Below are 11,424 nucleotides of genomic sequence, written 5' to 3'. Positions count from 1 at the left end.
GCTAAAAGAAACACAGGTCAGAGTGGATTGTGTACGGTGCCATGCATTCCTCAAAAAAACAACCAGGGTATAGTATGTATAAAATATTTATTATGAATAGTAGAGTATGTCGCAGTTCATAACAAAGAATTCTCATTGTGCTCGAAATAGTTACATTTCTGATCACATTACATGTGTGAACATAGAGGCATGTGCATATTACATAAACCATATCTTCTCTCTGTTGTTGCAATATCATTTGTGCATATATATTTATATACTGTAGGGTTTTATGACTAGGCAGCTTTCTGGAGCTGACCACAAAAATAGTTCTGTGTTCAAATTGTTTCAATGGAGCAACACTAATTTGGATATTTACTACAGCTTTTCTCAAGCATGAGGAGTATGGGCCAGTATGAAGGCACAGTGCTGCATGCTTCTCTGTAGCAGTCAAAGGTAATGAACGTTGGTAACACTATTTTACAGCTTTAATTTTATACTAATATCCTGGAGTATTTGCACGTATTTAGCGGTTAATTTTAGGACATGTTGCACAAAGGGTGGTGCCATTTGGTACAAATTATTTTTAAAAAAGTGTTGGTTTAAAGTTGGTTTAGTTGGTAAGTGCTGACTCAATATATTTGGGTTCATATGTAGTTGTTAATTTACAAAAAATATTAATAAATTAGTTTCCTCACAATTCTTTAACATACAGAAAATACTTTTCAGTGTGTAGTTTTGTTTGACAAAAGTGATCTGTGTTAACATTTAAGATTCTTTCTTGAAAACACTATAATGAACACATTTCCTGTATACTACCAGATATAAACCTTACATAGAAGAATGTCCCAAGAATTAACAGCAGCCACTTTTAGGAAATTATTGAAAAAATGTTCTGGAAATTAGTAGGAAAGTTCGAGAAAGATCTGTAAAATAAACAACCTCATTATGTAGTTTGACACACAGAACTACACACTGAAAATTAAGTATTTGCTGTCTGTTAAAGAATTAAGAATCTTAAGAATTTTTGTAAATTAACAACTACGTACACATGAAACCAAACATAATGAGCGGTACCAACGTAACCCTTTTTTCCCCATTTTTCTTATGATTTGTACCTTATTGCACCATTCTTTTTGCAAAATTTCCTAAAAAATTAACCGTTAAATGCCTACAAATTACTCCAGGAATTTCCAGGAAATTAGTATAAAATTAAAGGATCTGTAAAATAAAGCATTACCTGACTAATAATAATACTTCAGTAAATGTAATGAAGTGGCAGTGCAGTACTGCAAAAGTCCTTTTCACTTGGTATCTTAAGGTTTTCCATATTAACTGCTTGGATCTTTGTTTATAAATGTTACAGCAAAAAACTACAAGTTGCTTCAAGGATCTTGTCTCAAAATTTTAAGGTGCACCTACATCCTGTTTTAGTGCCGTATATTTATGGTAGTAAAACATTAAGCCTCGTGAGAAAGTACGCTTAAAGGTGCCCTCAATGTACCAGAATGCCAAATTTGATCTTTTCATTGATTTATTAAGAAAAATCAGTCCAATCTGGATCATGTATCCAGAGAAACTAAAAAGACAAACTAAAAGATGGTTGAAAATATGAATTTACAGTGCAAATATAACACATACTGAGAGAATACAATGTCTCCAACAAATAAGAGCAGAGTTAAGGATTCAGAACTCGTGTCATTCAAAATGAAAGTTTACACTCTACAAATGTGACTGATTCTGTCATTCATCTTGGTCACTGGTGATATGAATCAGCAGTTTTTTGTGGCTAAAATAAAAATATTCCACCACAAGTAACATCGAGGAAAACTTAAAATTTCCCACAATGTAAATACAATCTCTTGAAGAAAATAATTAAAATGATAAATGCTGTCAGAGTAAGTCTAAAAGTTCTTATTTATTTCAACTAGCTGGGGTTAAATTGTTGTGTAACATTTGAAGATTTACACCTTTGCCCTCCACATAACGTGACATAAAATTCAATCTTGAGCTGTCACACATTAATCCAGACAAAAGCTCACAATCTGCACCTGTTTGTGTTCAAGGAGAGTCAAAAGCTTTGACTTACTTTCTACATGTTCTTACGGTAGAATAACTACATTTACTGGCCTGACCTTACTACTTCAAGTTGTTCTAAAAATTGAAATTTTCAAACAATTACCTGTAAATCCAGTTAAGTATGTATGTAATGTACTGAGCGTTTCCCTTTTCCGAGACAACTCTAAAGTTAAATTTAATATCACCACTGAATTACAGTAAAGACTTTTTTAGCATAGTTCTTAAGCAATACAGTATCTGTTATTAAAGATGTAATAACTCTTACCAAATTTGTTTATAGTTTTAAAAAAAAAGATTTACTTCATTGCTTAGATAGAGAAGCTAATCATACGTACACTGTGCCTGCATAAGTGTAAATCTACATCATTTGTAGATCGCTTTTTTTTTTTACTAGAGTGACAAAATTTTGCCCTGGAGCACACCGATTAATTCACAGCCTTTAATTGTGCAAACAGACTAATGTTTCAACACTACTGTGTCTTCATCAGAGTCAAAGTGGACAGAGACATCAGGCAAATGACATATATAGTCAACCTAGAACAGGTGTACAATTGTCATTGGATAATTGGTTGAACAAGGTTTCAGATCTATTGGGTGGGAGTTGCCACAGTCAGTGTCCAAGCGCCACACCCCTAACACCATGTCAGAACCAGAAGACCTCTCTTAATGTTACAAAGATAAAGGTACAAGTACAAGCATCCGTCATGTGTGATAAATCAGAGGAAACATGACATATTCTGTTCTTCATTCATGCCAAAGGGCTAGCACTATGTCAGAAACAAAAGAACGAAAGAACACAAACCTCTCTTAAAGTTACAAAGATAAAAGTACAAAAATGTAAAGGTACTAACATCCGTCAAGTGTGATAAATTAGAAGAAACATGACAAATTCAGGTCTTCATTTATGCCAAAGAGCTCCACTGTATTTAGAGTGTGAATCCAATATCAGACATGGTTAGCCTTTGCATAATAGCGAGCAATAGCATGATCCATGTTTTGTGTATGTATTGCAGTCTTATGTTCAGATATACCAGAGCACATGGACATTTCAGCATATAGACAACATGTGTTCTACTGCAATTAATGAAGGATTTAATGGAGTATTTTTTCCCATGACGTAGATGTATAAAGTACTTGGTGTCCAATGAGCTGGAGCAATGTGCACAGTTGCCACAGCGGAAGAACCTGTAGGCTTATTAGACAGCCAGGAGACAGTGTTTGGTGGTTTTGTAGTGTCAGAATGAATCAGTCTGTCTTTCAGACTCAATGTTGATGTATGATCAGGGGAGGCAGAGTTGATATTATTTAGAGATGGGTCACCTTTGAGGATATTCCAATATTTAAAAGATAATATTTTTGACCCTGCCTGCCAGAGGAGAGTACTCAGTAGAGAAACTGATCTGTGAGGAAGTAGTGGTAGCTCTAGTTTTCTTTACTAACAGGGATTCCCTCTCAGTATGTAGGCCGAAGAGATATATGATGTAGGGCGACACGTAGGGTGGAAACGTTCTTTCATTTCAACAGCTTTAGACTGGAAATCTGTAACAGAACTGCAGTTTCTGTGCAATCTCAAGAACTGACCAATAGTAATGTTGCGAATAAGTTGTTTTAGATGGTTACAATAGATTGTAGTCTCAATAGTGCTGTTGTTTCTCTTGTAAAGAGTTAGGGCAAAGGTTTCATGCTGTTCCATGGTGATGGAAAGATAGTAAAATTTATGTATTTCAGGAAATCAGACAGTTCTGCTCTATCACCTCTTCATATGACAATCAATGTATCTTTTCCACAAAGCAATCTTGGACAAAAATGTATTTTGGAGTTGGTTATGAATGAATTTCTCTTCCCATAGACCTACAACAAGACAAGCACTACCCATAGCTGTGTGACGGGATTGCAAGTAATAGGAATCCAAATACTTAAAGAAGTTTGTGGTGAAAAATCATTTCTGACAGTGTAAGTAGGAATTCATTAGGAGGCAAAATCCCATCTCGATGTTTGTTGAGGTAATGGATGAGAACATCAAGACCTATTTCATGAAGTATGCATATATACAGGCCCTGCACATCAAAAAGGTACCAGGATATCAGCTTGTTCATATTTGAACTCTTTAATAATATTTAGTATATCAACAGTGTCGCCAAGGAAGGAAGGGAGGCTTGAAACAAATTTCTTAGTGAAAAGAGTCAACAAATTGTGACAGAGGCTCAGTGAGACACAATCAGGCAGAGGGGAGGATTGACAGTGGATTTATGTACTTTGGGCAGGCTATAAAAGACAGGACATGTAGGGCAATCAACAAGCAGGAAGTCTTTATCTTTTTCTGTTATCAAACCCCTTTTGAAAGCAGAGTCAATATATTCATAAATTTGATTCTTGAAGTTGTCAGTAGGGTTTGACTTAAGAGTTATACGCCTCAGATAGTTGACTTCTCATGCTAGAACTGTATCGCTCAGAACCCATAACCACAACCGACCCGCCTTTATCAGCTGGCCGAGTGATGATCTCTGTCCTAGATTCCTAGATTGCTCGGAGCTTTTAATTCAGATTAATTTACATTCCTTTTAACATCATGTGAAATCTGGTTTATTTCAGCTAAATCTTTTTCCACCAATTTGCGGTAGGTGAGTATGGTGGGATTCAGATTGGATGAGGAACGAGGATTTCTTTTTAAAGGGAGTTGCTTCTCTATTGATGTTGGTATCAGCAACATAGCTAGATAGGACACTTGACCTGGTAGAGAACAAGTGTTTGAGATGCATCAGTCTTAAAAAATTGAATGCATCAACTTTTAGTTTAAATGGGTCGATATTGTTAGTTGGGGAAAAGCTAAGACTCTTACTCAGCACCGATCTTTCATCTTGAGAGAGACTCACATCAGAGATCACTGTCTTCTTGTTGCGCTAAAAGCGGTGGATGATGGTGAGACCTGTGGTGTCCTCTTGTGCCCCAACGTGGTGCAGCTTCTTTGGCTTGTTCTGGGTGGTTGTAAAAAAAACCTCCATGTCGCTCCTGTCTGATGACTCTCTCATGCTGGTGGTGGAAAACCTTCTTTCGCTTTGGAGAAATTAGAGGGTCGTCTGCTGGAGAATTTCTTCCTGCCAGTCATAGACTTTGCCCTCTGCAGTATCTTTTGTGTCACACTCATATTTTCTCATTTTGTAGGCTTGGAGGTCTCTGTGGAGAATGAGGATGGGGATTCAGAGATCTTTTTTGTGATTCAGTAAAAAGTCTCTTGATTGACCTTGCCCATCAATTCTTCTTCAAGTGTCTTAATTTCAATGGTCACTTTTTCTTTTTCTGCTTTTGTTTTTTCAATGATCAGAAGCAATAGATCTAAGGAGCATTTGTTCAAAATCTGTTCCCATTTCTTTCCCATTTTCATTTGTCTTCTGAGCCAAAGAAAGGTGTTTTGTTGATCCTCAGGCCACGTGGAATGAGCTTCCCTCTCCAGTATTCAGAGAGAGTGATAATGCCAGAAAAATCAAATTTCTTTCTTTTTGAGGTCTTCAAGGTCTCTGGTGAGAGACCAAGTAGATTGCACCAATGGCTGAAAAATGTCGTTAAAAAGGGAGCATGGGACTATTAAGTTTGCACCTTCTTCTTCAGTGTATGTTAGAGTCTCTGATCTTGCATCATTTTCCTCTGGAAGTTTGCCGTCCTCAAGCTGAGAAGCGCCTGATTCAGCTGCATTTTGCTGGAAGATGCACAAAGAACCCTGTTTCAACTAAAATTTTACCCTCTTTTTGCCTCGTTTTGATTTCTGATCTCGTCACTTGTGTGTGAGTGTCAGCTTCATGAATTCTCTGATAGCAAGTAAATTTTAGAGCTTTCTCCTCTCTAAGATCAAACTTCTTTGTGAAAATAGACCCATAAAAACCCCCCAAACACTGGCTCTCACCCAAATGAGTTCTCACTTCTGTGATGACAGGCCCATTTATTTTTAGTAAGCTGAATTTTTGATGGAGATAGGGGGATATAGAGTATGCGGGAGAAAAAACCTCAGCATCTTTCTCCTCTTTACAGTGTCCCTCTCAGCTTGTCTCTTTATAAGAGAGAAGTTATGCAAGGAACATAAATTATCCATATAAATAATGAATAATATAGAACAATGGTTATTTTTTGCCATGTACAAGAACACTTTTACCGTATACTAAAGATACTTTCAAGCAGACTGGACCCGCTTTTATCAGAAGTTGTCTCAAAACCACATTTGAGTTCTCGTCCACAGTTAAACAATTATTTGCTTTAGAAATACAACTATGACTAGTGTTAATATCAGCAGTATTTTACACTATTACTGCTGATTTCAATTAATTTAATCTGCATAAACTAACCAGTCTGTAAAACTGCGAAAAGTTTGTTTCAAAAAAAAGAAATCATATTTGCTGAATATTTTGTTCATCTTTATTTCATTATTCATAGTTTTAAAGAGCATCAACAGATGATGTTTTAGCTCTACATTCCACCATAATAATTAAATATGCGTCATTATTGCTTGATACCAGAACTTGTGGCTCTGCTTTACTTGATGTTTGATTTGTCTTTTTCCGTGGACTCAGCAGGTTCTGTGATGAATGAATAAAAATGAATTTCAATCACCGCAAAAATACTCTAAATGCACATTTTCCTTCCTCGGTTTTCTCACTCTGCCCCCACTCCTCCTGTCACCTCTACTGACATCTGTTTTTTTGTTCTTATACAGTGCAATGATTCATTTTCACAGATTTATTTTTATTAAAATAATTTAGGAAATAAAACTGTGAAATTGACAGTGATTCCTTCAATCAGTCTAATTTAGCCATGGGTCAACAAGGACATATACAGTTTCAGTATTTATTTAAATATCCTTAATTGTGGGTATGTATCGCTGAAACAATCTTCGGCTGAAAGAGTTTTATATCTGTTTTGTAATGTAGTAAGTCGTTGCTCTGTGAATGACGTTTTCCTACAAAAAACCCCCAAACAAACAAACAAAAAAATACAATTAAAAGAGAAATTCATAGAATTCACCAAACTGTACTCATTGTCTACTTGTTTCTAAACGTGTTTTATTCATTTTGATTGGATCACTCTGCTTCAATCTGGTGTATTTAAGTTCATTAGAGGGAAGCTTTTGATTAAAGGAAATAAGAAAGAATAAATAATAATACCATTTTGGGAAACTAATAAAATAATAAAAAATCTTGATAAAAAAAATTAACAAAAAACATTTTTATGTAAAAATTACATGAAATTGTGTACATTGTTTTTGCAAAGTGGTGTTCTGTAATTTAGTTCTTTATAATAATTCTCCCTTTTTTCCATAATGAGATGACTCAGAAGTTTTAGAGCATTGGATATATACTATATCTACTAGTATACAGATATCTTCCAGTCTGAAGGTGCCTTTAGGGAACATGTGTTTAAGTTTGTGGAAGCTGGAAGCAAATAGAAATTACTTCCTGACAGAGATCGTCTGCATTGCAAACATTGAAAACTTACTAAGAGTTTCATATATTTGGTGTTCGCTCCTTATTAATAGTCAACTTGTATCTCATGTCATGATGATGATGATGATATTTTAAAGTGAAGACAGACTGACACGTTAAATCATGCAGGCAAACCAATGTAACAAATGTAAAAACGTTTCTCTGCAGCCATTAAAGGCAAAAAAATCATTGCTAAAAACTGGTCTAAAGTCCATTGGATTGGAAAGTCCATGGATTCTACAAAAAGTATGTTTTATTATGGAAATAATATGCAAAAAATCATTCTTTACTGTGCTCATGGGTTTTAAAATAAGGTAATTATACATGGCTTTCATGCAGTGTATGTATTGTGTATGTGGCTGTAGTGTTTATATATGACAAATACTACACAGCAGGAAAGATGGATAACTTTCATTTTGCATCAAGCACATCTATCCATGGCTTATGGAAATTATGAGTTCTGCTGAAAGATGTCTTTGAAAATCAGATTGCTTGGTTGGAGTTATCTGTTGTATAATTCATAATGATCCTGGCAGTTGATACAATAAGAACAGTTCATCAATTGCTTGAGGAAATTACTCTGAGACTGTTCCAACATCTGTGAAAGACTGTCCTTTTTCACTGTCGCTAAGAAACAATGCAAATATCTGGTTATGTGGCCTCAATTAATTAAATATGCACCATCTGCAATTTGAGGCACGTGTCTATTTTATGTGACATGCAAAGAGTCTTATACAAATGATTCAATAACAAACCAGTGGGTCATGCTGTTTTTAATGAAGCCTTCCAACAGAGATACAATTAAGTTCTTCTGTTGAGGCTCTCAAACTCTATTATGAGTTTGATTTGAGATAAAATCAAACCACTTGAGATATTTTTCCATTATAGTGCACTGGAAAAATAAGTCAAGCTTATATACAAACATACGGCTGTCAGGTAACCTCCAAGCGTTCAATGCCATGACTGTTTGACACCAAAATCTGGGCTACAACCTCGGCTTCTCAGCGTGATGTTCCATTGTTAACCAACAGGAACACCTGGGATAAAGGCTGGTGAGTCTTAAAGACCACCACTGTTGCCTAATCTAAATGGTGCACCCAGTGCAGCCTCAGCTATCCAAGTAATCTGGATATTACTGGATTCCAGCTGAGTTCACAGTAAACTGTTGCCTGATGAGTCTTCCATGTTTCAAGAGAAGATGTCTTCTTTGTCCAGTTCAGGTGAAGCAGGTCTAGAAATGTCAAAGAGATGCTGCGGAGATCCAGCAGCTGATTTCCTCACTTTGAGGAGTTGAAGCGCCTCAGTGAGTTGCGCCTCCAGCCCAGACATTCGAACATTTAGGCTCTTGAGGTCGTCCTTCAGCTCCAGCTTGAGCTCCTGAAGTGAAGCCTGAAGCGTTTGCTCTGGGATGGGGTAGAAGGGGTGTCGGGTCTCGGGAGGCTGGACCGGACTGCGGTCCTGCGGGGTCAAGCGCAAGTCACCGACTTTGTCCAATCGCAGGTCACTTTTGGTGATACCGCTGTCACATGAGTCTGTCTTCTTTAGAGACATCTGTGATTCGTGCCCCTTGGTCCGTTCAGGCAAAGTCTCCATGGATTCGGCTTTTGACACTTTGTTCCAGTTGTCAGCTTTGGCCACGGACTCTTTGAAGCGACCCCAGCCTTTCACTTTGACTGGCTCAGCAGCAACTCGACATCCCACGAGGGAAATTGGAGACGGTACCTGCAGCTTCGCCTTGTCTTTAGGCGTACAGTTGGGGGGTGTTGAAGATGAAGGAGTGGAAGATGAGGGTGTTGCTGGGCTTTCTGTTACCGTGACAATGCTGGTGGTGGTAATGGCTGTGTTAGCTATAGGCATGTCCACGAACACCGATCCCTTCTCGATGTCATGCTCATCTAGCTCTGGCTTGTCCGACCCCAGGCGAGCTTCCTTCTGCTGTCGAAAGCGCTGGAAGAGTTTTCGTACCGGATGATCTGGTGGCAAGTTCAGAGGGGCTTCATTTTTACGTCTTTGTCGCTCCTCCTCCTCTCGTTTCACATCACTGATCTTTCGGAAGACGATCTACAAGAGAATTTAAAGTTCTTATGATTCACAAACACATGATATTGTAATGCATCTGTGTTGAGTCAGTTTAGTCTCCTGAGGTGAACAAATAATAGCATAACACCAGATTATAATCTATTTACATGGTCAGGTTTGTCTGGCTTATTGATTGTACATTTTATATGAGGAGGATTGTCTAGGATGTGTTTCAAATTGTGCGTGCTTTGTAAATGTCACCTCAAAGAGGCTACTCCCACGACACAGAGGGAAAGTTCATATCATGCCTCTGGCGTCAGTGGGTGACAACACACTGTTAGCTTATCATGCAGCTGCTAATAGACAACTGTTTTAAGCATTTGTGTTGCCAATTTTAGCTTTAGAGTTTTCCTTCTGTATCTTGGATTGATGTTGTTTGTATGCAACATGATGTCTGTAACTTGATCTTGTCTCTTCCCAATCAGACTGTAGTTGAGGATAGGTTCGCAATATTTCAAGTCAGGTCAGGTGCCCAAATGAATATCGACATGTTTTTCTTGTTGTAATCATTCCTCTGGTTCATTCTGGTCCACTGTCCTTGTTTCCCCGAATCTCTATAACGGAGCTGGTGAGTGCAAAATTAGCTTGACCCATAGAGCCACAATGGCCATTTATGGGAAATACATCACATTGAAATAAACCAGAAGAAGAAGAGATCTCTTCATAATGCACATTCATTGTAAGTGATGGGGGACAAAATCCACAGTCCTTTTACTGTAGAAAAATGTATTTAAGTTTATTTGAAGCTAATATGAGGCTTCAGTCGTCCAAATTGGTCAAATCAAGTCAATGTCTTTGAAAGTTTCTCTCTCTATAATGCCAAATTCCCTCTTTTTGTTACAATCCTTCCACTGCAGCTGAGCAGGAAAACCCTCTCCTTCGAGACACAAAGAGGGATCTTTTTACTAAGACGACTAACTGTGGAAGATATCCCCTTTATTTGACTAACTCTGATGGCTGAAGCCTCTTATTATCTTCGGATAAACCTTTAAATAAATTTTTGCTCAAAATGAGGACTGTGGATTTTGTCCCCCATCACTTACATTGTAAGTGCATTTTGAGGGGATCTTCTAATGGCCAGTATGAACAGGAGGAATATAAGAATTCCTCCTGTTCATACTGGAGGAATTAGAATAAGATTACAGCAAGAAAAACATGTTTCAATGTTCATTTGGGCACCTAACTATTGTTTTAAGACAGACTTAAAAACTTGTGAACCTGTCCTTTAAAGGTTAAATACACTTTTTATTTTATCTTGTTAGCATTCAACTACAGCTCCCATGATTACATGATACAGTTGTTGAAAGATAACAAAATAATTGATTATTAAGTATGAAAGAATATGTTTAACTTAGAAGTAGTAGTTTGACAAAACAATCCCACTTACTAGCCTTTTCTGGAGCTTTCAACCATATCACATGGTCTTCAAAAGTAGCTGTTCCTTTTTTGAGCCATTGTTCAAACTTTACAATCCAGTATAATTTTAGATGTACTTATAAAAGAAACAGAGTGACATTAAAGAAAACATAATCTGCATACCAGCACCTGTAAAGTTCATTAACAAACTAATTGGCTGCTGGTTATAGCTTCATATGTAGCGTGCAGACATGAGAGTGGTATCAATCTTCTCATCTAACTTGCAACAAGAAAGCGAATAAGCGTATTTGCCAAAATATCTATTTCTTTATGGATAGAAAGGCATCATGTTTCATATTTTCCATCTATGAGAAAGTACCTTGTCTGGCTACAGGAACAGAGAGTGTCTGGAAAAAAAGAGCTAATGAGGTCCTTTTTTCTGTGTTCAGGAGAAGAGTATTTA

The 11,424-nt window shown here is 37.1% G+C and overlaps 1 protein-coding gene across 2 annotated transcripts in view; it reads right to left on the bottom strand.

Moving 5' to 3' along the window:
* Window positions 1-8,216: 8,216 nt before the first annotated feature.
* kcnh1a (potassium voltage-gated channel, subfamily H (eag-related), member 1a) overlaps window positions 8,217-11,424 on the bottom strand; it is a 42,963-nt gene continuing 39,755 nt past the window's right edge. For both annotated transcript variants that reach the window (XM_042434175.1, XM_042434176.1), the window contains one exon: window positions 8,217-9,587. In XM_042434175.1, the coding sequence (XP_042290109.1) occupies window positions 8,715-9,587 (873 nt within the window). In that variant the 3' untranslated portion in view covers window positions 8,217-8,714. The remainder of the gene's footprint in view (window positions 9,588-11,424) is intronic.

The sequence above is a fragment of the Thunnus maccoyii genome, chromosome 14 (genome assembly GCF_910596095.1).
Source record: "Thunnus maccoyii chromosome 14, fThuMac1.1, whole genome shotgun sequence".
NCBI classification, from domain to species: Eukaryota; Metazoa; Chordata; class Actinopteri; order Scombriformes; family Scombridae; genus Thunnus; species Thunnus maccoyii.
The sequence above is the reverse complement of the archived record's forward strand: the minus strand, read 5'-3'. Positions and strand labels throughout refer to the sequence as shown.